We start from the raw sequence: 26,782 nt of genomic DNA, 5'->3' as shown, positions 1-26,782 counted from the left end.
TCATGTGTTACAAAACAAAATTTTAAGACAATCAGTGAGGAATCACAGACAAATTTCCTTAGTGCTTTTTTCAAGGTTGAATCTGAATATAAATTACTAGAGGAAAGCAAATCAGATTTCACATCTGAAAATTAAAAACAAAATTCTTAGCTACTATTAACTGGCAAAAATATTATGCTTAGAACCTAAGCACATCTGTTAAAGCTAATAGAGTGAACTTTAGGTGCATTATTTATTCTAAGACACACAAACATGCACCCTAACGGTTTTAGCTTGGTTATGTATCCACACTCTTTTCAGGAGATAGTGGCAAATGAGATGTGTGTCCCAAGGTACACAATTCATACAATTCATTCTAAATATAATTTAAAACATCTGTTCTTAGTGGAACTGTCAATTTCCCTTATCTTCCAGGAGCTTATTTTTTCCATTGACATAATCAAAATCCCACTAAAGCAACAAAATACACTATTTTGTAAGCCTTTTGGATCAGAAAAGGTTAAGAACATCAGAGCAAGCCAGGAGGCAAGTATGTACCTAATGGTAATTCCTAGTGAATTTGTTCTTTATTTTCAGAAGAATCCTTAAATGTAGTAAAAGGGAAAGTTCAAAAATTTCTCCAGATAATTTACTTGGGTGTTTCATGTATGTGACTGTACCTGATGCATGAAGTTAGATTATCTTTAGAGATGTAGTCCAATTCTATAACTTTACAGAGAAGGAAATTAAAGCTCTACTGATTAAATAATTTAGCCAGTTCACACAGTAAGTTAATGGAAGAATTAAGACTAAAACTGAAGCTCCTGAATCCTAGTCCCTCCTCCACAATACCACACAGTCTAAAAAGTTCCTGTGTGGCTTTACTATTCCAGCAAAAGTACATGGGATCCATAATCAATTCCTTTATCAATAACTTAAAAATTATTATACAGTCTATCAAATCCTTTATCCTTCAGCTTCTCAGATTAATAAGTAACTCTGATAGTTGCAGAGAATACATCTTCTCTGGTCTTCTGAGTTAAATCTGTTTCCTTGTCATAAGACAGGGTTGTGCTATGTGGCCCAGGCTGGCCTCAAACTCCTGGGCTCAACTGGGCCCAGCCTCCTCAGTAGCTGGGATGACTACTCAGGAGGCACGTGCCACTGTGCCCAACTTTCATACCATTCTTGATGAAAGCTTGGAGAAACTGACATTCTAACACAGGAGTCCCCACAGGAAGCCATGAACCTATTTATTGTTACCTGGGAGGTGACACTTGCTATATATCCATGCCAGCTCTTTCTGCCTGCTACAACTGGCCCTCTTCCCTACACCAGCCTTTACAACCAAACACACTGGGTTTCTGAGAGAGGAAGTTAACTACTTTTAAAAAATTTAACTATTATGAAGGTTAAGGACCTTAAGAAAACACTGCACCAGATGCATTTTGAAGGTAGTATTACTCTATGCATCCAGTTCACAGCATTTCAAATGGCAGTTTTTGATTTCTTTTTTTTTTTTTTTTTTTTGAGACAGGGTCTCACTCTGTCACCCAGGCTGGAGTGCAGTGGTGTGACCTGACTCACTGCAACCTCCATCTCCCAGGCCCAAGCCATCCTCCCACCTCAGCCTCCCGAGTAGCTGGAACTACAGGTGCATGTCACCACACCTGGCTAATTTTTGTATTTTTTTTTTTGTATTTTGTACTTTTTGTAGAGATGGGGTTTTGCCATGTTGCCCCAGGCTGGTCTAGAACTCTTGACTTCAAGCAATCCACCTGCCTTGGCTTCCCAAAGTGCTGGGATTACAGGTGTGAGCCACCACGCCCGGCCTTGATGATCCTTTTGTGGTGTTTTGTCCAACTTTTTTTTTTTCTAAATCTGAACTGGACAAATGTTCAACTTTTGAACATAACTTCTAGATGCTGAGCAGCACACACACCTTGCTGAATAACAGATGACTCATGCTCACAATACAGTCTTCTCTCCTTGCTAATATGTTTATAATTTCACAAATATTCTTATATTTCTATCATATACCAATTAAGTAATTTTCAAAGTATGGTTTGTGGACTCTTTCAGGGGTGCAAAATAGCACACAGTTTTCAAACAAGGTGTGATTTGCCTTTTCACAAAGGTTGCTATTTGCCCTGAAGGTATAAAAGCAATGCTGACTAAAACTGCCGGTGCCTTGGCACAATTCAGGAACCAAACTAAGAATACAATGGTATTCTTCACTGTCATACACCTGAACTAAAGGAAAAAAACAGAGACAGTTCCACTTACAAATGTTCTTGATGAAGCAATAAAAATGACTGATTTCATTAAATCTTGACCCTGAGTAACACATCTTTTTATTATTCTGCATGACTAATTAGGAAGTATGTAACAAGCCTTTCTCCACATGCTAAAGCATGTCTTGAGGAAAAGCACTTCTGGAACTGAGTTGTGAGCTGAACTAGCAGCTTTGTTCATTGAGCTCCAATTTTACTCAAAAGTCAACTGGGTATTTGGTAGACATTTTCTAAAAAATGAACAAAGTGAACTTTTTACTTTAAAGAACACATCTGACGGTATTTGTGATAAAATTTATGTTTTTAAGTGAATTCTAGAATACTGGAAAACTTGGGCCAGGCATGGTGGCTCATGCCTGTAATTCCAGCACTTTGGGAGGCTGAGGCAGGAGGATAGCTTGAGCCCAGCAGTTCGAGATCAGCCTGGGCAAAATAAGAAAACTCCATCTCTACAAAAAAAAAAAAAAAAAAAAAAAAAAAAGTAGCTGAGCTTGGTGGCAAGCGCCTATAGTCTTAGCTACTTAGGAGGCTGAGGTGGAAGGACTGCTTGAGCCCAGGAGTTGGAGGCTACTGTGAGCTATGATCACGCCACTGCACTCCAGCCTGGGCAACAGAGTGAGACCCTGTCTCTAAAAGACAAAAAACAAAACAAAACAAAACAACTTGGATCTGCCAATTTGCGCTTCACAGCTTCCCAGTACTTACAGACTTTTCTGATGAGATCAGTGGTAACAGCAACAAATTTGTTTTTTTAAAAAATATTCTATAAGGAAATATGCCAACATTTAAAAGATCTATGTAACTCAGTCAGTATTTTCTAAGTTATAAAATCATGCATGAGTAAAAGGCAAGACAGACCAATGGATGTTAGTGTTCAGAGTATAAAATGTTCATTGATATGGTTTCTGATTCCACACTGCAACTAACCTTTAAAAAACTTCCACTTGTTTTGGCAGATTATTAAAAAAGAATGGCCTCAATTATTTGAAAAGGCTACTAGAATATTCCTCCCTTTTCCAACTACATTTGTATGTGGCTGGATTTTCTTCTTTATGTAGTTAAATCAAAACAACAATGCAATATATTTAAGGCAGACGCGGATACAACTGTTTTCTATTAAACCAGAAATTTAAGAGACTTGCAAAAATGTAAAATGCTGCTTTTCTCATTAAATTTTTTGTATTAAAGAATATAGTTATTATTCATAAAAATGTTACGTTATTGTGGAGTGGGTTTATTGTTATTTCTTTAATAAAATACATGTTTTCTAAACATTTGTTTTAGGCTGGTCGTGGTGGCTTATGCCTGTAATCCCAGCACTTTGAGAGGCCAAGGTGGGAAGATCACTTGAGCCCAGGGGTTCGAGACCAGCCTAGGCAATATCGAGACTGTCTCCACAAAAAAAAAAGTTAGCTGGGCATGGTGGTGCATGTCTGTAGACCCAGCTACTCAGGAGGCTGAGGCAGGAGGATTGCTTGAGCCCAGGATTCAAGGCTGCAGAGAGATATGATCACACCATTGCACTCCAGCCTGATAAAAAGCTCTTTAGAGCCCTCAATAATTTTTTAGAGTATAAACAGGTCCTGACACCAAACAGTCTCAGAACCACTGTAGTCTATGAAGAGCCTGAGCTTGTAAAGAAAGGGAGGTATATACAAGGTGGCAAAAGGGCTTCAGAGCAGGCAGAATGGAGTACAGTCAGGCAATCTCGGGCTCAGTTCCAACCTCATCATATATATAGCCGGTCAGCAACCTCAAGCAAATTTATTTGAGCTGCAATTTCCTCTTTACAAAATGGGACCAACTTATCAACCTCAGAAGGGTTACTATGAGGATTACACTGTGTAAGGAGCATCGAGTATATGTTACAATGCTGGGAACAACATTATATCATCAGTATCTCTACATATTAAACATCCACTCTCAAGAAATGGTCCCAAGAATTTGGGGCAGCAGTAAAATCTAGTTAATCTATCATGTTATCACAGCTGTTTCAATACCTTCAGATTTTCTTTTTTTTTTTTTCTATGAAGTAGAAAATGAAAATCTAGATAATGCAAAGAGGTATCAGGATTCTTTTCCTGCATGAAAAGCGACCAGTGAGCTTTCTGAAAAGGCTTTCGATTCAACATTTCTTTTGTTGTTGTTGTTGTTTGAGATGGGAGTCTTGCATTGTCGCCTGGGCTGGTGCACAGTGGCACGATCTTGGCTCGCTGCAACCTCCGCCTCCCAGGTTCAAGTGATTTTCCTGCCTCAGCCTCCCGAGTAGCTAGGATTACAGGGGCCTGCCACCACACCTTGCTAATTTTTTGTATTTAGACGGGGTTTTACTATGTTGGCCAGGCTGGTCTCAAACTCCTGACCTTGTGATCCGCCCGCCTCAGCCTCCCAAAGTGCTGGGATTACAGGCATGAGTCACCACGCCCGGCCTACGATTCAACATTTCAAAGCAAAAATTTTATCCAAAAGATCTAGGATTGGGGGTGGGTGGGTGTGAGAGAGGACACTGAAAACAAGGGAGCCCTAATAAACCACAGAAAATGGTGCGAACTAAAGACAGTAAGAATGTTGAACTGTAGTTTTATAAACAGCTAATATAACCTCTATGTGTAAGAAAACCTTCAAATACAACTAGCTGCTTATAACTCAAACACACTTACTAGCACTCAGGTTATTACAACTATTTGCATTCTACTTTGCCATACCATGCAACTTATCTTTTTGTACCTACATATATTTCAGTTTGCAAACACACACATGCTTTGAACCACTACAACACACTGTGATATTACCTCAGATGTAAGCAGCTTACAATCTTCTCATTTTGCTGATCATCTCTTATGTCTAGTTTAAAAATAAAGTAAAACATGCATACCCAAGCATAATCCCAGCAGAAGAAAAACAAACAAGTTTATCTTAAGTAGTAATTCACTTGAATACCATACTCAATTATAAACTTAATGTAATTTACAATCAAATTGCTATTTGTATTAATAATTCATAATACAATAGAAGTTCTCTATTCTCAAAATATATTTTCAGTATACTGAGAAACAGTAGCCACTTATAAAGTCTACTCAGGGTTTAGCACACGGCAAATGTGGAAATTTGGCAGTGTTGTTTCCTTAAATATCAGTTTGGGTGCACCAGAAAAGATTTGGGCTGGGTTTACTGGAAAGCACAGGAAAGTCTGTTATTATAGATGGGTCACTGGTAGCAGTTTCCCATTGGAAAGTTTGGTCACCAATATTCAGGTCATTCTCAAACCCCTCATGTACGATTTTGTCTTTTCCATAATTAATATCAGCTAGGAAGCTTTAAAGAAAAAGACTGATGACAAAAGAGAAAAAAGACTACCCTAGGGAGTGTCCTACAAGAACAACTCGATATAAAAGAAGGCCACAGGCATTCTGGAAAACAGAGGTGACTGCTTCAATGTTAGTAGTCACCACTCAAAAGATGGACTTATTTTTAAGTAATTTAAACAACAGACTAAAGCTCCAGAAAAGCAGAGAGACTTAATCCATCAGAATTGAAACTAAAGGTGAGGAAAATCAGCTTCTCTTATTTAATCTCCCCCATCTGTACCCCATGCGGGCAGGCTGTGTCCTCACTTTATTGATGAGAACAACTAAAGCTCTGAGGGGCTTGAAGTCATGTGACAGAGTAATTTTGGAAGCGAGGTCTCTTTGAATCTATGCTCTTTCCCCTCTACTATTCTAGAGCTCCAAATTATTAAGTACACTTTTTCTGCAAATAATCAAATTTGCCTGGAATTACATTACAAAAAAATTTCAGATGAATTCTGCTTATAATTAGGGAATAATAATTTATGGGATTTTGCAGCACAGATTTCTAACTAGTAAAATTCAATAAAGTTTTTATTTATATTTATCTTATTATTCCTAGAGACCTTGTGATGATAATAAACAATCATTTATAGCTCAGATAATGTGCTTTGCTGATATGGCAGATAGTATCCTCAGCTGCTCACTTATAGGATTAACTCACTTAATGCCCCAAGTAATCCTAAGAAGATGTTATTATCCATCTCATTTCACAAGAGGGGAACTGAGGAATATAAAAGTTAAGTAATTGGCCTAAAGGGACACAACCTGTAAGAGGCAGACAGGCCTCAAACCTGGGCAATAGGGCCCCAAACTTCTTAATATGAGCAATTACTCATTAGAATTAAGTTTTCCAGTCAACAATTAACAGAAAATTCTTACCTCTGGTTTGCTAAGGCTGGATGACACCAAGGAACCAGATCCCACATCCAAATCCCACTGCTTTTTACCATGATTTTCAGGATCCAAGGCAGCAATTCTCCCATCTAAAGTGCTGATAATTACTAATGACCTGTAAATATTAAAAATATTGTTTAAATTAACAGATATCTAAGATATTGGGCACTTATCCCACATACTCAAAAGAAAACCAGCCCATGTCCAGGCCTCTATTCGTAGAAAGGAAGAGGGGGCCTTCTACCACTCTTGCCACCACTGTCTTTGGACCAAGACAATTTCAATATGCCCTTTATCTGTTTATGTAACTTATGAAAAGCCCCTGACTCATAGGTCACCCTTCATTCCACACTCTAATTCCCATAAGGAACACAATGTCCCCTGGTATGTCCTCTTCTACCTACATACCTCCTGAAAGCCTTTCCCCTGAAACACTGTCTTCCCTGATCGTTCACTTATCTTTTTGCTCTCATAGAAACCGGGCTTTCCCTGAGGACATCGCTTCCCTACAGAAGCACAGATAATTTTTTTCTCCCATAACCCTTGCTCAGAATGGGGTAAGTGGACTCCATGTATCTCATTGCCATTTCCAGACCACTTTTTTCCTCTCCTCTCTGAAAATCCTCAGGATCAGACTGTTTTGTCCCTTACCCCTCCTAGTAGACATCTAATTGACCCTTAGGTAACTAGCCCCATCCTGGAGGATTTCAGCTGCTGGTTTACTGTCACCACCTAACATATTTAACATACTTCTGCCTCAATTCTTTGGGTGTTCAATATCTGTCTACCTTCCTTCAGGGGCTCCTGTGGTCAGACTCTAGACCTTGTCATTACAAATCACCGCAACCCCCTAACCACCAACCCCTCTCTTTTCAGCTCACTTCCTCTACTTCCCTGACTCCAAGAAACTTCTGACCCTACGAGAACCTACAAGCCATTGATACTACAACCTTCACTACCACCATGCCCTCACTTCTTTCTTAACCAGTTAAAATCCCACAGTCCTTCATCTTAAGCACTACTTTGCACACACCTCAACTCCCTACCCTGCCTCTCACATGTCACACTCTGGAAGAACTGGTTAAAGTCAATCTTCTCCCCTTTCTCACTCCTACATCTGTGCAGTTGAACGTATCTGAAGAGAAACATACCATGTTGACTATCCTCACTTTAATTAACGACCACCAACCTCAAAAAGGCTACTAACAATGCTCAACAATCATAACACCCTTCCCTAGTCTATCCATTATGCCACTGAACCATGTTAACCATTCATGTCTCCCTGCTCCTCAAACTTCTGATGCCAGCTCTTTCAAGCTCACACATCTTGGTGACTGTGCTTCCTATTTCATAGGGAAAAACAGGAGAAATCAGCTTGTTTCCCCCTACCACCTCTATCTATGCAACAGTACCTGGACCATGGGTTCCACCTTCCCTCCTGTTAGTGCAAGTGAACTGTCCACACTCCCATCTACTGCCAACACCTCCACTTAAGCAACAGAGCTCCCCCTTACGCATTTGTGAGGTCTTGCTCCTGCAAATGTCTCCTGTCACTCCCACACCATCAGTCATTCCCTCTCTACTAGAATATTCCCATCAGCATTTGCTATAAACTGAACTTTTGTGTCCCCACCAAAAAATTCATAAGTTTAAACCTAATCCCCAAGGTGATCATACCAGGAGGTGGGGCTTTGGGAGGTGATTAGTTCATGAAGGTGGGGTCCTCACTTATGATATTAATGCCTTTATAAAAGCAGCCCCAGAGATGCCCTTGCCCCTTCCACCATGTAGGAGTGCTTCTGTGAAGAATCAGTCTTCACCAGATACTGAATCTGCCAGTACCTTGATCTTGAACTTCCCAGCCTCTAGAACTATGAGAAATAAAGGTCTGTTGTCTATAAACCACCCAGTCTACAGTATTTTGTTATAGCAGCATTCAAACCTGCTACTATTTTCCCCAACTTAAAAACCAAACCAGATCAAACAAAATGAATCCTTCTCCTCCTCAAGCATCCAATCTACTTCTTGCCCCTCTGCAACAAAACTCCTTGAAAGAGTTGTTATATACTGTCTCCTAATCTCTTCCTCTCCTTCTATGTTGAACTATTTCTAATCAAGTTCTCGCCCCTACCACCTCACTAAAATGGTTCTTGTCAGAGTCAAGAATGACCTTCACACTGATAAATCCCGTGGTCAGGTCTTGCTTCACTTGACCACCCAGCAGCACCTGACCAGCCATTTCTGCCCTCCATGAAACACACTCTATATGGCTTCCAGGTCACCACGCTCTTTTTTTTTTGGACTCAGTTCTATGCTATTCTCTCTCAGTTTCATTTTCTGGTTCCTTCTTATCTTTCCTATCTCTTAAAATAGTCTCTACCTACATGTAATTTTTTTGGTGATCTCATCCAGTCTCATAGCTTTAAATACCATCTATATCCTGGCAACTCCCAAATTTATATCTGGTTTCAGGCCTCTCCCCTGAACTGCAGACATACATATCTAACCACTTACCTGATTAAGACTGTCTAACAGGCTTTTCAGAGTTTGCATATCCATAGACAGACCCCCTCAACTCTTCAAATACATCATGCAAAATTTTTGCTTAGGGCCTTTGCATCTACTGTTCCTTCTGCCTGGAACATACACCTCCAGCTACAGAGCAGACTCTCTATAAATTATTTATTTGTTTTTATTTATTTATTTTTTGAGACAGAGTTGCGCTCTTGTCGCCCAGGCTGGAGTGCAATGGCGCAATCTCGGCTCACTGCAACCTCCGCCTCCTGGGTTTAAGCAAGTCTCCAGCCTCAGCCTCCCAAGTAGCTGGGATTACAGGTGCCCGCCATCACACCCGGCTAATTTTTATATTTTTAGTAGAGACGGGGTTTCACCATGTTGGCCAGGCTGGTCTTGAACTCCTGACCTGAGGTGATCCGCCCACCTCAGCCTCCCAAAGTGCTGGGATTACAGGTGTGATCCCACCTGCCCGGCCTAAATAGTTGTTTAAAGGATGACTTGTACAGTTGTTCTAGGAATTCATTAGGTGTATTTATCAGCTTTAAAGACCATGCACACTGTAAGCATGTATAGTTATATTCCTGGTCAGGAATACAAGATGCAACTTTATCTCTTCTATATCACTTGATGCACAATGTATATAAATTCAAAGTAAAGCCGCAAGTTGACCAAGACTCTCTTGCATTACAAGCCAGCTGTAGTATTCATTATGGGCTCCTCCCCAGAAGCATGTCTCTGGAATGGAGGCACCCCTTCTGCTGTGGTTGGAATTAAGAAGCACCACCGGAGCAATAAAGATTTGCTACTATACCTAATCACAGTCTAAGAAAGAGGTGCTCATTGGCATAATGTAGATCAAGAAAAACATCAAGTAGACAGATACTGCTAAAAAACAAAGTCCTCAGGCTGAATGCAGAGATGACCAGAGGATAGCAATGAGATACAGCATTTAGTGCACTATTCACAAGAGCAAAGACACGGAATCAGTCTAGTGCCCATCAGCAGTCAACTGGATAAAGAAAATGTGGTACATATATACCATAGAATACTGTGCAGCCATAAAAAGATGAAATCATGTCCTTTGCAGCAACATGGAGGGAGCTGGAAGCCACAATCCTAAGCGAATTAACACAGGAACAGAAAATAAAATACTGCATGTTCTCACTTATAAGTGGAAGCTAAATATTGAGCACACATGGACATAAACATGGGAGCAATAGACACTGCAGAGTACTGGCAGGGGGTGAGTTGAAAAACTACCATTGGGGCCAGGTGCGGTGGCTCACGAGGTCAGGAGATCAAGACCATCCTGGCCAACGTGGTGAAACCCCATCTCTACTAAAATATAAAAAAAAATTAGCCGGGCGTGGTGGTGCATGCCTGTAGTCCCACCTACTCAGGAGGCTAAGGCAGGGGAATCGCTTGAACCCAGGAGGCAGAGGTTGCAGTGAGCCAAGATCACGCCACTGCACTCCAGCCTGGCAACACAGCGAGACTCCATCTCAAAAAAAAAAAAGAAAAACTACCATTGGGTACTATGCTCACTACCTGGGTGTAATATACTATGTAACAAATCAGCACATGTACTTCCTGTATCTGAAATAAAAGTTGAACTTAAAAAAGGTATGGCATTTAGAACAAACACAGCCAGGTGCAGTGGCTTTCCTTTGTAAACCCAACACTCAGGGAGACTGACGCAGGAGAACTGGTTGGAGGGCCAGGAGTTTCAGACCAGCCTATGCAACATACTGAGACTCCAAATGTACAAAAATACTTTAAAAATTAGCCGGGTATGGTGGCAGATGCCTGTAGTCCCAGCTACTCAGAGGCTGAGGTGGGAGGATAGCTTGTGCCCAGGAGGTCGTGGCTGCAGTGAACTGTTATTGCACCACTGCAGTCCAGCCTAAGTGTTAGAGTGAAATGCTGTCTCCAGAAAGAAGAAACATAAACAGAGATAAAAAGTGAAAAATGAACACCTCCCAAAACAGGAAGAATATAAGGTTATTTATCTCCCCAAGACCACTTGCCCTACTTTGAGGGTTCCAAGATCAAGATGAAAAACTCTTAACATATTCAAGAATTGAAGGAACTGCAGAGACAGCTTTTCCAGTGGAAAGAACCAAAGCCTAAGTCAGACCTGGGTGTACATCCCCATGGCTCTCCTCTCATTCTCCTCATGGCTTCATTCGAGTTATTTTTTCATAGGCAAAATATGGTTATTTCACCTATCTCAGTGTAACCCAAGTGTACCTGATCATAAAAATAATCTGGAGTGCTTGTTAAAAACCATTAAAGGTTCCCACGTCTCATCCTAAGAGGGAGACTGGGAGAATGTAGCCTAACAAGCACCCCAGGTGAGTCTCATAAGACCAGTTGTGCAAACACTGTTTTACCTTAGTCATTTCCATAGAGAAAAATTAAATTTATGATGTGGATGAAGAAGGCATATTGAACATCTCTGTCAGTAAATACTTTGGAGACTTCTGTCTCTCACTTACATTTTGCTGTAGCTTACAAAAGCATTTATTTGGATGATTCCTCAGCAAGCCCTGAACTCTCACCCATGATCCAATCCTTGGAAGCCACTCTCAAGAAAGATTTTCAATGGTTTCCTAACTGCCAGATTCACTCCCCTCATCAGGCCTGTCTTCACAAAAGCCACCGTTGTGGCCAGCTCCTCATTCTGGACATTTTTCTTTCCTGGTTTCTACAGGACCAGTCCCTCCTGGGTCCTCATCTATCATTCTTTTTTTTTTGGGATGGAGTCTTGCTCTGTCGCCCAATGGTACGATCTCTGCTCAATGGCAACCTCCGCCTCCCAGGTTCAAGCGATTCTCCTGCCTCAGCCTCCCAAGTAGCTGGGATTACAGGTGCCCACCACCATGCCCAGCTAATTTTTGTATTTTTTAGTAGAGGTGGGGGTTCACCATGTTGGCCAGGCTGGTCTCGAGCTCCTGACCTCAGGTGATCCGCCCGCTTCAGCCTCCTAAAGTGCTGGGATTATAGGCGTGAGCCACCGTGCCCGGCCTCACCTATCATCCTTATAGTTTTCTATCTATAGAGCAGGCATTTTCCTGTTTGTACTACATGTTCTACCTAGATGGTCAATGTCTACAGCTTCACCTCCATCTATAGTATGACAGCCCCCAAACCTGTACAGGATTTATAGTTCACCATCTCTCCCCTATCCTAGTTCTGCATCTTCAGCAGGATCTACTTGTTATCACCATAACAGGCTCAGGAAACTTCTTTCCCACAATCTATTCCTGCCACTTAAAAGGGTAGCCATCCATCCTATTACCTAACATTTAAATCAGACATCAACTCTTTGTGGTCCCTCATCCTCTACATTTAAACAACAGCCACGTACTCTTAATTCTATTTCTGAAGCTTCTCTTAAATCTTTTCTGGCCGGGCACGGTGACTCACGCCTGTAATCCCAGCACTTTGGGAGGCCAAGGCGGATGGATCACCTGAGATCAGGAGTTCAAGACCAACCCGGCCAACATGGTGAAACCCTATCTCTACTAAAAATACAAAAGTAAGCCGGGTGTGATGGCATGCACCTGTAATCCCAGCTAATTGGGAGAGGCTGAGACAGGAGAATCACTTGAACCTGGGAGGCGGAGGTTGCAGTAAGCTGAGATTGCACCACTGCACTCCAGCCTGCACGACAGAGCGAGACTCCGTCTCAAAAAAAAAAAAAAAAAATCTTTGCCTTCTTCATTACCACAGCTCTTGCTCTAGAAGATTCTCATTTCTCATCAGAACACCTTAAAATGCTTTCTAACATATTTTCCTGCCTCAGGTTTCTTTCCCCTCTCTTCTTCCCACAGTTTTGTTTCTGTAATAGAGATCTGATAAACTTCCAAGGTTCCCTGTGCCCACTGAAAAAGAAAGGTCACACTGCTTGGTGTGGCACATAAAGCCTTTCACAATTTGGTTTCGGTGTACTTTCCTAATCTCATTTTTCTGCCTCTTGTACCAGCCCAACCCTCTCTCCCCTCTCCTTCCCAGCTCCACACTCCCCCCTTTCCATGGGATGAACTTTTCAAAAGTTCTCTTGTCTATATTTTCCCCCATGTCTTAAATTATTCCACCTGCCAAATGAACACTGTGTATAATAAATTCTCCCATCTTTAGAGGAAATACTTAAGAACCAATCAAAATATTCAACATTTCTTGAAAGAACTGTAATTACTATATAAGGTTTTATATAATTCTAGTTCAAAGCAAAGGAACTTGACTTTTTAATGTACCTTCTATTAAATATTTAATTTCCATTAGGTTATTTTAAAATACTGGCAGTCTCATGGATCCCCATTTTTATCTTTGCAGATCTGTAGGGGTCCTGGAGCCCTGGCTTAGGAACCACTGCTCTGTGCTCACTGTACAAACTCCCTGCTCTGTGCCCTTGCTCACACTATTCTGTGGCCTACACTGTCCTTGATATTTTTCTCATTCCGGGACTCAATAACTTGCCACTTCCATTCTTTTCACTCTCACACTACTTTTATGTCACTTATTATCCATTCAAGGATAGTTAATTCTTTAACACAATGATCTGTCAGGCTTGGAGCTTCCTACGGAAAAGACATTTATCTACTCTCAGGGCCTAGCAGTACCTGGGCCCCAGTAAAACTAAATAAATGTTTGTTGAATGAATAAACCTTGGTAGGACAAACATATTATCTACACAAAACAATCACCACCAAAAAGGCTGAGAAGATGGGAAAAGATGTGATTTACCTAAGGTTATGCACCAAATACAAAATTTTGAACAGGAGCAGAAATTCAGGTTTTTAACTCATTATTCTGTTAACTGTAAGTTTGCATAAGTGGCAACTACTATATTACTAAAACGTGCAGCTTTTTATTCCTCTCAGAAATCTCACAGATGTCGTTCATCCTGTAATTGCTCTGATTATGTCCTCAATCCAGGAGAAATGACTTTATGCCACAATGAATACGCAATAAAAAAAGAAAAACTGTGCTGACTTAAGTTACCCAGAACACCTGCCTATTTACAGTTAAGTTTATCAAATTCTGATAAGTGTATGCTAAATTTCTTCATAAAATCATTTTAAAGGAACTTTATTTCCTGTGGAAGTTTCCGATGTGAAAGAAGACAAGCAGGTGATAGGAGAACATTGTATGGATTAAATAGTTTCTACATTAACAACTGCTTATTTTAAAATTTCAAATATCCTTTCTGGGGGTTGGGGAGAGGGCATTATTTCACAAAACTATAAATGTGATTTGGTTGAACCTGTTTTTTTGGCGTAGCTGAGAATCCTTTGCCCAAACTTGTGCTCTCACTAAAGGAGGCATATGTTCTTGTTTAGAAACAAAGTAGTACTGATTAGACTATACTTCCTGGTCCTCACCTACTAAGTAAATCTTCAAGTCAAACCTCCTTTACTTAAACATATGACAAGACTAGCCATGCCCCAAATCATAACAAATATATCAAAAATTACCAACTATACTTTATAACTTTGGCATATCAGCTAGACCTTAAAGACATACAATCTAAGTTTTCAGTGGTACAGGTTTAACATAAGCGTAACAGATATCCTTTTCCTGTTACATTAAAACATTTTTGAAAGTACCTTTTCTACTTTATTCTATAATTTTTTTTTTTTTTTTTTTGAGGCAGAGTCTCACTCTGTCACCCAGGCTAGAGTGCAGTGGCATGATCTTGGTTCACAGCAAACTCTGCATCCCAGGTTCAATTGATTATCCTGCCTCAGCCTCCTGAGTAGCTGGGACTACAGGCGTGTGCCACCATGCCTGGCTAATTTTTGTATTTTTAGTAGAGACAGGGTTTCACAATGTTGGCCAGGCTGGTCTTGAACTCCTGACCTCAGGTGATCCGCCTGCCTTGGCCTCCCAAAGTGCTGTGATTACAGGCGTGAGCCACCACGCCCGGCCCTATGAAAGACTTTTAATCAAAATGGCCATTTACAAATAGAATGGAATTAAACACACACACAAATTTATCTCCTCCCCTCACATTTAGCTCTGCAACTTACAAGTTTTCTCCTTTGTATTTTAAAACAATTTGTAATAAAAATGTATAAGAAGTTCCCCTCTTACAAAAAAGGAGAAAAGCAAATGGAGTTATCAGGCAATGTTTAGGGAGTAAAGAGACACGCTGAAGCTACAGCTCACAGCAACTGATAAAGACAGGTCCTCTCTGCAATCTGGAAGATGCCTATGAACGCAGGGACCTGAGATCAGATAAAAAGCAATCTCCCATCCCTGTCCACATAGTCTAAGCACAGTCCTGGCATCAATTAAGCTAAAGACAATTGCAGACACAAAGGATAGTTCATTACTTGCCTGAAGTATATTTATTTTGGCTTATTACTTGCTTTGAAAGTTCTGTGTAAATTCTTCTTTAAAGTTGACTGTTAGTTAACTTTAAAAGTCTGGAGTTGGGTGAGTGAACAGGAATAGGACTATATGACTGAGCTTCCTTTCAACATGGTATTCTGATATGCTACTATTCAAGGGTCCTAGTAGTTAAAAAAACAAACAAAAAAATGATTATAAATCTGAAAGTCTGAGGAAGACTAGATTTCTGTACCTTTGTTTCACATCAGATCACTTTGTAAAAGGACAGAGGAAAAAAAGAGAAATTATATCATCTTATATTTGCAAATATTTTCATGTTATCTCATTTAATAAAAAAATCAGTTTGCAGATGCACAAATTGAAGAAGCACCAGAGATTAATGTCAAATTTAGAAATACTTTTGTTAGAGAGGAATTAGAGCCAGAGGAAAAAGGAACATGTACTTTGCAAATTAGTGATAGTTAAGATAAAACTAGTTCTTTAGAACTTCTGAGATTGTCAGAATGACTTCCCAACCCATCCCAAGAACCCCAAGTAACACTTTGCAATTTGCTATTTGTGTTGAAGTCAGAAGACTGGTAATTCACAAAATTACATAAACATATGTAAAATCTAACAGTCAGGTGATGAGACTTTCTTCCCAACTTTCTGCAATGACCATCCCACTTAAATATCAACTAATGTAATGTTTAGCAGAAGAACATGGACAACGAGATTGGTACCAGAAAAACAAGTTTATTTTAGCTAACTTTTAAAGAAAATAAATAGCTTATTCACTCATTCACATGCTTGATATGCAGAGTAAGCACTTAGAATGAAACTTGAAAATTCCATCAAGAGAAAAGTATCAATGAACTGGTGAATCTCGGATTGCTTCTTGAGTATCAAAAGACAACATGCAAAAATAAAGATAATTCCACACCTCCTCCTTTTAAAAAGTTTTGCCAGTACTGCAGTTCTTCACAGCTGTTCATAGTAAACGCTTGGTTAATTCAAATCTGTTCCCCTAATACTCCTTGAAACAAACAGAATTACCGGTCTATTATTACTGAACTAATTAATATTCTCTGGGTTTTTATCTTTTTTTAAGAGCATTTAGAAAAAACTTTTATAAACTGCGTATTTATCCCCTGTTGACTATCAACTTATTCAAGGTTTCTCAAACATTCCACACTATCTTAAGTCCACACTACAAGGCAGACCCCAAAACTGGGCTCTATCTCTTCCTAGGCAATTCTGTTTGGTGATCATGTATGCTCTTCAAGCCAAAATTCCTGTTTTCACTGCAATTTATGAGAAAGAAATGATCCTCCTGTTTGCTAAGTGGATCTTCTCTAACTACCTTCACCTCATCACCTGTTCCTTTCATTTTCCTTTTCTTTTTTTTTGGGGACGGAGTTTCGCTCTTGTTGCCCAGGCTGGAGTGCAGTGTCACGATCTCAGCTCACTGCAACCTCCGCCTCCCAGGTTCAAGTGATTCTCCTGCCTCAGCCTCCCGAGTAGCTCGGATTACAGGCACCCGCCACCATGCCTAGCTAATTTTTTGTATTTTTAGTAGAGATGGGGTTTCATCATGTTGGCCAGGCCGGTCTCAAACTCCTGACCTCAGGTGATCCACCCGCCTTGGCCTCCCAAAGTGCTGGGATAATAGGCTGAGCCAATGCGCCCAGCCCCTTTCATTTTCATTCTGTCTACACAGGCTCCCTCTTTTCAGTACATAAGTAAGTTCGGAGGTTCCTTCTCCTAAAAATTACCTCATCAGTGAGGAAAGGAGGGATTGGGGCAGAAGGGCCTGAATCTTTAACCTCTTGCAATTTGAGTATTGTCTCTGCTGCTTCATTTAAACTCTTTAAGTGTGCTCATCGCCAAATCTCTTTCTTCCCAGTCCTCCTCCTGTACCTCCAACCTAGCCAGCTGTATTTCTGTCTTCTTTGCTGGCTCATCTTCCTCCCTAAAATAAAAGGCATTTCCTGAGGTTTTCTCATGAGCTTTCCCTTTCCCACAGCTTCACCTATTCATATTTACGCTGCCTTCTCACTGGCTCTAGTCACTCATTTCCACCCGCCTACCTAATGTCTCCCTCTGGATGTCCTGCCTGCACCTCCGAGTCACATGTCCAACACCAAACCCCTTACCTTTTCTTCCCTGCTCCCTTAAACCTCTTTTGTCAACTTCTGGCCACGCAGTCTCAATCTCTGGACAAGGGTACCAAGAAAGGAAGAATGCATTCACTTGCCAGGAACCTAGATTTTGCATCAAATAACTCTGTCCCCTCTGTCCTATACCACTTTACACTAAACCTCTCATCTGAACTGCTATAACACTCTCCTTTTGGTATTCTTAACTCAAGTTTTCAGTACACACTATTGCTAGAGAAACATTCCTTAGGTGTAATTTTGATCAAGCCTGGCACTCAGGATACTCTACCCAACATTTCTCAAACTTTAACGTGCATGTGAATCACATGGTGATCTTGTTAAAATGCAGATACTCTCATTCAGGGAGTGTGGGGTGGTGCCCCACTCCAGAGTTTTAACATACTCCCAAGTGACAATGATGCTATTAGCATCAGACTATATGCATATACAGTCGGCTCTAACCTATTTTTTCTATCCTCATCTACTTCTCCCTGCCTAGCATACATATGTGCATGTCTATATCGCTTACGTACACACACACACACACACACACACACACACACACACACAGACATACACAGAGACAAAATGTTTTCCAAACATAATCTCCGGCCTCTGTGCCTCTTGCTGTTTCCTCAAGTCCAGTGACTTTCCATTACAATTTTACCCATTTTTCAGGAACCAACTCATTCTGCCACAACCTTCTCTTATCTTCTTACCTACCCTCACTCCCATACCTCACCTAGTAGAACACCACAAAAACCTTGGGACATCCCTGACACTGGCACTGTTTCTAGTCTGTAATGTTGTTATAGGTCTTCTCGTTTCATCCGTACTGTTAGACTGCACACTCTCCTGGAAGGCAGGAACTACCTGCCTAACCTCTGCCACCCAGGGCATCCTTGGGCTCTTGTTAACCAGTAAGGACCTGTTGAAGTGGATTTGAATTCTAAGAAAAAGAAAACGTCTCAACTCTACTTCATGTAATTCATTTTGAGCAGGAGCTTCAGAAATTTCTTTATGATAAACAAAAACACTCTTCCAGGAAAACTGACTCATTAGCAAACCTAAGAAAACTTTGTTTTATATATATATATTTACAAATGTTTATATATTCAAATGGTGCCTAGAGAATTTTAGTACTTATCCTATTTATAGTAGTCTCCAGATATATAGATCAAAGTTCTAATATTAATTTAAAATTAAATCTAACTTGTTACGATCTAGTAATGACTATAAGTCTAAAATATGTTCCAATCCAGAGCCCAGCCTTCCCTAGTTTAATTTACTTGATGCTCCCTTTAACACTCCATTTATAAAATCGGACATCACTTTCTCCACGGGTGTGATAAGATTGGCTGTCCCCAAAATTTACTGTTAGCATGCCTTACATTGTGTCTAGACTTTGAAAACTGCTTTAAAACAATCACCTTGAAGTAACATTTTTTGAATGCTGAAAAACTCAAAGAAAACCCTATATTAAATGTTTACACAGTAAACCCCTTATTCAAGAACCTAACCATGGCTCTTAGGTTCAAGAACCAATATTCAAGAATCTGACTATAGCTCTTAAACTTTAGCGTGCAAGAATTATCCGGCGTGCTTGTTAAACACGCAGATGCCAGGCTCTTACCCAGGGAATGTCTGATTCAGTAAAACTGGGGTAGGGCCTAGAAAACTGTAGATTTCACCAGCATCCCCAGGTGATTCGGATGCAGGTGTTCCGCAGATCTCAATTAGACACTGATCTCAATCCTTGTCCGGGGGCACTACAGAGTTGTGTTTGAAAGAAAATGCAGACGTCTTTTGCTAAAATCCTTTCTCAAAACAGCTGTCACGCCAGCACAGACAGGAGGTGATGTGCGTAAGGAAAAACAGGGAAAGGTTCCTTGGAAGAGAATCAATGCCCGAAAACAATGAAAGAGGAGAAGTGGCGTTTCTTTGCAACCCTGGAATTCCATTCTCCCGCACCTGCGAGGATGCTGCTCTGACCCGTCGGCCAGCACCAGGCCCTCGGGAGCCAAGCCCAGGCAGGTCGCTGGCCGGGGGATGGGAGGGCGTCGTGGCCCCGCGCTCGTCCCCAGGTCGCCAGCTGCCCTCCGCAGCCGAGGGAAGACGCCCGCCCGGGTCCCGGATCTCCGCCCCCCTACACCGCATCCTCCGCGGCTCGCGCGCGTAAACAAGTTGCCTCCCCCGGGTCGGCAGCCCCTCACCTGCCGCGCGGTTGCAACTCTGTCTCATCGTCTGGTTCCGGACCCCGAGGCTCCTGCTCTCCCGCGGCTGCCGGCAGCGCCTCAGCGTCCTCCACAGTCACCTCGGCCGCAGCCACGGCGCCCGCCGCCGGTACTCGCGTCGCTGAGGTGGGAGCAGCGGCCGCCCCGAGGCCGAACGCCGCCTCCGCCGTCGGCGCTGGGAGGCCACGGGCGCGCCCCGCGGCCACCGTCCTTGCCGCGAGCCCCAGCAGCAGCAGCAGCAGCAGCAGCGCCCGTACCAGCAGCCCCGGGCTGATGGCGCGCTCCATCAGCGTCCCGCCCCGCGCGCAGGCATGGAGGCGCAGCCACTGACGCCTGCCTCTCCCGCCGCTTGGAGCTCCCAAGAAGGCAAGGACGTGCTAGGGACCCTACTGCCGCCCCGACGGCCTGGACAGCCAGCCGTGTTCCCCTGGCCACGTCTCAGCCCGGCCTCTGCCGCTGCCACCTGAGTGACAGCCTATCTCGGACATCGCCCATTGAGCAAACTTTCCGCGCGTTTGCTCTCTCATTGGCTGCGGCCGCTGCCACTCCATGTTCCCAGGCTGGCCTTGTTGGGGAAGGTGGACTTTCCCTGGTGGTCAACATCGCACCTACCAATCAAATCGTAATTTCGTCGTTCGAGGCCCGTCCCTCTTCCGGACGCAATTACCAATGAGAAATGCCCTTCCCCGACGTCTTTTTACCTGATTGGTGCGCTCATCAGTTCCCGGAATACCTTTCCTACAACAGATTGGCCATCGCGGTGGTTGGCCTCGCCCCACAAAGCGAGGCGCTGGAGAAGACTTGAAGATCATTGGTGGAAGTGGATGTCCCTCAAAGGTCTGCGCTAACTGCCTTTTGATTGGTTGGAAGCGGCACTTACTACGTGGCGGATTCTGACTGTGAAGAGGACGGTCCCAAGTGAAGAGGACGGTCCCAAGTGAAGAGTGGGAGGCAAGTCCCTTGTGACCGGGAGGAGGTCGACCTTAAAGGAGCTGGCATTGTAGCTCTTCTAAAGCCTAGTCTACTTAGGAAGGCAAAAGCGAAGCAGCAAGAAGTGGCCACAGAAGCCGTGTGGTCCCTAGAAGTAGAAGGGTAAGGAGGGTGCAGGAGATGGTCCTACTTGTGGCCGCAACGGGGCTCAGAAGTCCGCTTGTTAGAGATGGCAGTGACCTGTGACAATCCAGTCTGCCCGACACGCCTCCCGCCTCCTTAGAAACGGGAAGGAGCCCCGGCCCAGTGCACTGACGTAGTTAGCCTAAGATCACGTAGCTGGTTGGTCACAGAATCATGACTTTAATTCATGTCTTCTGACTCTGACCTGGCACGCTTTGTACCTCACCAAAGACAGTGATGAAACTGCAAAAGGGCAGAGTGGAGAAGACTGGAATGTTCAGCCAAGGCATTTGAACTTTTAATGCTGCAAGTCAAGACTTCCCGAAGATTTTTGAGCAGATGAGTGAAGTGATAAGAAAATGCATCTTCAGCAGTGACAGCATCAACGATGAGGAGACTGGCCGGGAGGCTATTACCCGCATCAAAACCAGTGAACATTAAAAAAAATTTTTTTTTTTAGAGAGAGGGTCTTGCTCTTTTGCCCAGGCTGGAGTGCAGTGGCTTGACCATAGTTGACTATAACCTTGAATTCCTGCGTTCAAGCGATCTTCCTTCCTCAGCTTCCGGAGTAGCTGGGACTACAGATGCGTGCCACCATGCCAGGCCAATTTTTAATTTTGTTTTGTAAAGATGGGGTTTCTGTGTTGCCCAGGTTGGTCTCAAATCCTGGCCTCAAGCCATCCTCCCGCCTCAGCCTCCCAAAGTGCTGCAATTTACGGGCATTAGCCACCGCACCTGGTCCAAAACCGGTGAAGATTTGTTAAGATGTTGGCAATATGGGTTTACCTAGATTATCCTTCATCTGCTAAAAACATGCTCTAATCTCTCCCCAGCCCAAAACAAACAAGAAACCTCTCTTCCCCTTCCAGCTCCTACCACGTGTCTTTGCTCCTCTGTATGGCAAAACTCAAGTGTTCAAAATTCCTTATCTTCAATTCTTCTTCTCCCATTCCCAAGTACACTACAGTCAGGCATTCACACCACCAAAACTGCTCTCGCTGAGGCCACCAGTGCTGTATTCAAAGGATAATCTTTGTTTTATCAGCTGTATTTGATCCAGCAACTCAAGTTTTTCCTGTCTAGAACACCTTTCACCGGTCTTCTTGCTTTTCCATAGTGCTGGTCGTAACCCTCAAAAGGTCCCCCAGTTCACTCAGGATAAAAGTCAAGTCCTTAAAATAGACTACAGGGTGCTACAGCATCTGGTTCCTATGGCTTTTCTGATCTCATTTCATACTGTCTTTGCTCACTCCATTGGGCCAATCAAGACCCACCTTGGGGGTTTTCCTTTGTTGTTTTGCCTGCCTAGGAAACTTCCCAGGTATATGAGTTTGCTAGAGTTGCCCTAACAAATACCACAGACCAGGTGGCCTGAACAAAACTAGTTTATTTTCTCGAAGTTCTGGAGGCTAGAAGTCCAAGATCAAGGTGGGATTCTGAGGCCTCTCTCCTTGGCTTGCCGATGGCAGCCCTCTTACTTCCTCTTCCCTCTGGTGTCTCTTCCTATTCTTCTAACACCAGTCAGATTGGAGTGTGGGGCTACCTTTAACAGCCTCATTTTAACTTAATCACTGCTTTAAAGATCTTATCTCCAAATACAGTATAGTTATATTCTGAAGCACTAAAGGTTGGGACTTCAACATGTAAATTTTGGAGGGACACAATTTAGCACATAATACCCAGGTACCCACAAGATGTGTTCCCTCACTTTATTTGAGGCTTTGCTAATCCCAGTGAAGTCCCTCCTCACTACCTTATTTAAAATTAAAACCTCCACCACCTTCCTTCCTTTATTTCTCTCCTGCTTTGTTTCTGCTTAGCCGATACATACATTACAAATATGTAAATACTGTAATTTACATATTTGTTTTGTTTATTGTCTGCTCTGTTTCCTTCCACTTGCATGTAAATTCTGTGAAGATTTGCTCATTGATGTATTCGAAGACATAAAACAGTGCAAAGTGTTTAGCAAGCATTTAATAAATGTTTGTTGAATGAATGAATGAATGAATGAATGAATGAATACCTGAGGACAGAAGGAAAGAGACAACTGGAAAGGAAGAGACTGCAGTTGCTGTAGACAGAGGGGGTTGATTAGGAGAGCAAGATTCCAGAGTATCTGGAGGAAAAGGGGCAGCTCTGCCTTCCATGTTGAAAGTAGAGCGTAGGAGGTATTCCTAGAGAGTGAGTTATTTTGAAAAGTAGAGGAAATAGATGAGCGAACTCAAACCAATTGACCATTATCTACTCAACAAAATAGGAGATAAAATCGCCCACCTAAAAGGGATTATACTAGTTGGTATGAGGAAGGTGTCAGAAAATTAACATAAGATGAAAAATGATTGTTAACTACCTGTTTGAAATTAGTGTATATATTTTAGTGGGCCTGGTCTTCATGGTTTTGTAATTTTTTCAAAAAATGATCATGGCATGAACAAGGCTGTTAATCTGAACTAATGAATTAGGAGTCTACTTGCCACCTGTAAATACTGTGGAAGTTTTATTTATTCATTTAACATTCAGGGATTCCACATGACCACCTGCAAATAATGAGAATAAAGATATGAACAAAATAGATGTGGTTCCCGCCCTTCTGAAAGTTAACACCTATCTAGTTAGGGAGACAGACATTAACAATCACACATACATTATTAAAACTGAGATAAGTGCTATGATGAAAAAGGCGCGGGCAGAAGAGCACAGTGGTGGAAAATGCCAGTAAGGAGAGTCAAGCTTTATACTTGGGAACAAAACACAAATTTTCCATTTTGGAAAAAAAGCCTGAGTCGAAGTGTGCTGACTGGGAAAATAAATTAAGGAGAGAAAAGAGAGTCTACCTGCTTTAGGACAGCATGGAGCTTCACAGTGACTTTGTGGGAACTCTGGAACCTGGGTGCCTCAGGGAAATGTAAGAAAGTGGGGACCGGGCATGAGAGCTGGCCCGTGAGGCTGGGCCAGGAAAAGAAGCTGGTGCTCAGGTACCCTGAGCCAGGGTTGCCCAAAACAACCAAGATTCTACAACTGAGTGTGGCCCAAAAAATCAGCAAAATAGGTCTGAGATTTAGAAACAGTAAGTTCAATCCCTTAACAGAGAGAGACTGCATCTGTTGAAATGATATTTGATTGTGAATAACAAAAACCTTGCCATATAGTGGGTGAAGCAAGAAGTGGGTTTTTTTTTTTACTGACACCACAGCTCTACAGTGATGTTTTATTTAAACTTATGCTCCTTCTGTTTCTCCATGCTTCATGGGTGACTTTGTTCCTTTTGCCTGTCGTCCCACTGTTTTGGGATGGCAACTCCAGTATCATTTCTTTATTATAGGTAGGACAAAGAGGAATGACAAAAGGCATGTAACCACCTGAATTTGCCCCTATCAAAGAGCTCTCCAGGAAGCACCACCAAGGAATTTTCACTGACATTTCCCAGGCCAGACCATGCTGCTGCTAAGCAAAATGAGGATTCTGCTAGTGAGGATGAAAGGAAGAATGTGTAATCAGTTTTCTTGAAGTATAATACATGTACAATAAACTGAACCTATTGGAAATATACATTTGGATGAGTTTTGACAGATGTATATACCACAGTCAAGATACAGAACATTCCCATCACTCCAAGAGATTCTTTGTGTCCCTTTGTGGTCAATCCCTCCTACCCGAGGCCCCTAGGTAACCGCTGATCTGTTTTCCATCACAATAGATTAGTCTGCATATTCTAGCATCTTTAATAAATGCAGTCATACAGTATGTACTTTTGTGTCTTACTTTTTTCACTCCATATAATGTTTTTAAATTTATTCATGTTGTTGAATGTAGCCATACTTAGTTCCTTTTTACTGCTGAGTAGTATTCTGCTTTATATGTTCCACGTTTCTTTATCCATTTACTTGTTGGAGTACATTTGGTATATTTTCAATTTTTGGCCATTACACATAAAGCTACTATGAGAACATTTATGTACATACAGGTCTTTTTGTAGATGTAGGTTTTTATTTCTCTTGGGTAAATACCTAGATGTGGAATAACTCGCTCATATAGTAGATGGATGTTTAACTTTATAAGAATCTGCCAAGCATTTTCACAAAGTGATGTACCATTTTATACCCCCACCAGTGGTGCACGAGAGTTCAAGTTGTTCTATATCCTCACCAACATTTGGTAATTGTCTTTTTAATTCTAACTATTCTAGTAGGTATGTGATGCCATTTCATTGTAGCTTTGGTTTGCATATCCCTGACGACTAGTGATTTTGAACATCTTTTAATGTGCTTGTTGGACATTATATATCATCTTTTGTAAAATGTCTATTAAAAGTGTTTATAAAGAGAGGAACGTTTATGGGTAGGCACTCTTGAAGAGTTTGCCACACAGTGAAATTTGTTGTGTTGTACCAGTTAGCTATTGGCATAACAATGCTGTGTAAGCAACCATCCCAAAATTCAGTGGCTTAAAACAGCAAAAATGTATATACTCTGACACCCTTCACCTGGAGTTGCCTGATCTAGCTAGAGCACGATTTTCTTATGGCAATGGAAGAAACACAATTAAGATGGGTGGAAACTTACATGGCCTCTTAAAACTAGTATCAGAACTGGAGCACTTATTATTGGAGCAGGATGGACTAAAGCAAGGCATATGACTAGGCCTAACATCAAAGAGGCAGGACAACACGCCCTGCCTCTAGTGAAAGAAACTGCAAAGTCATGTGACAGAGGGCATGGAACTAAAATGTAACTGTAGCAAGGAATTAGCTCATCAATGTTTCTTAAAGTGTGGCCCTGGACTGACTTCATCAGAAGTTCAAGGAATGGGGTCCAGGAATCTGCAGATTTTCCTTTTTTTTTTTTTTTTTGAGATGGAGTTTCGCTCTTGTTGCCCCGGCTGGAGTGCAATGGTGCAATCTTGGCTCACTGCAACTTCCATCTCCCGGGTTCAAGCTATTCCCCTGCCTCAGCCTCCTGAGTAGCTGGGATTACAGGAAGGCGCCATCATACCCAGCTAATTTTGTATTTTTAGTAGAGACAGTTTCTCCATGTTGGTCAGGCTGGTCTCGAACTCCCAACCTTAGGTGATCCACCCACCTCAGCCTCCCAGAGTGCTGGGATTACAGGTGTGAGCCACTGCGCCCGGCCTAAATCTGCAGTTTTAACAAACACCCTAGGAGATTCTACCACAAGTACTATAAGAGTAATCAGTTATATCTGTTCCTGAACCTAGCATGAACAATTGCTCCACAATTGCTTCACAATTGCTCACGCTAGGTTCAGGAACAGATATAACTGATTGCACATAATGAGATACTACTCCATATATATTAGAATAGCTATTTTTAAAAATACAATATCAAGTGCTGGCAAGAATATATGAGCAATTCCTCATACATTGCTGGTCTGAAGGTAAAATGGTACAACTATCTTGGAAACAGCTTGGCAATTTCTATTACAGTTAAACATACACTTACCATATGACATGGTTTGGCTCTGTGTCCCCACCCAAATCTCATTTCAAATTGTAATCCCCACATATTGAGAGAAGGACCTGTTGGGAGGCGATTAAATCATGGGGGTGATCCCCTCATGCTGTTCTTGTGATAGTGATCACAAGAGCTGATGATTTCAAAGTGTGGCACTTCCTTGTGCTTTCTCTCTCCTGCCACCTTGTGAAGAAGGTGTTTGCTTCTCATTTGACTTCCACCATGAATGTAAGTCTCCCAAGGCCTCCTCAGCAATGTGGGACTGTGAGTCAATTAAACCTCTTTCCTTTATCAATTACCTATCTCAGGTAGTATTTTTTTATTTTTATTTTTTTGAGGCAGAGTCTCGCCTTATCTCCCAGGCTGGAGTTGCAGTGGCATGATCTCGGCTAACTGCAACCTCCACCTCCCAGGTTCAAGTGATTCTCTT

At 42.0% G+C, this 26,782-nt stretch overlaps 1 protein-coding gene and 1 long non-coding RNA gene across 2 annotated transcripts in view; one reads left to right on the top strand and one right to left on the bottom strand.

The window, feature by feature from the left end:
• EIF2AK3 (eukaryotic translation initiation factor 2 alpha kinase 3) overlaps positions 1 to 24,212 on the bottom strand; it is a 74,728-nt gene extending 50,516 nt beyond the window's left edge. Inside the window, exons 1-2 of the mRNA XM_001140984.6 lie at positions 19,746 to 24,212; positions 6,503 to 6,632 (exon numbers count right to left, since the gene is read on the bottom strand). Of these exons, the coding sequence (XP_001140984.3) occupies positions 6,503 to 6,632; positions 19,746 to 20,053 (438 nt within the window). The 5' untranslated portion in view covers positions 20,054 to 24,212. The remainder of the gene's footprint in view (positions 1 to 6,502; positions 6,633 to 19,745) is intronic.
• LOC129143236 (uncharacterized) lies at positions 20,687 to 24,630 on the top strand. The gene is made up of 2 exons (XR_010149074.1): positions 20,687 to 21,659; positions 24,205 to 24,630. It is a non-coding gene; the product is annotated as an uncharacterized LOC129143236 (long non-coding RNA).
• Positions 24,631 to 26,782: the final 2,152 nt, after the last annotated feature.

Source organism: Pan troglodytes, chromosome 12, assembly GCF_028858775.2.
Source record: "Pan troglodytes isolate AG18354 chromosome 12, NHGRI_mPanTro3-v2.0_pri, whole genome shotgun sequence".
NCBI classification, from domain to species: Eukaryota; Metazoa; Chordata; class Mammalia; order Primates; family Hominidae; genus Pan; species Pan troglodytes.
Note: the sequence above shows the minus strand (reverse complement) of the source record. Positions and strands in the feature narration are given on the sequence as shown.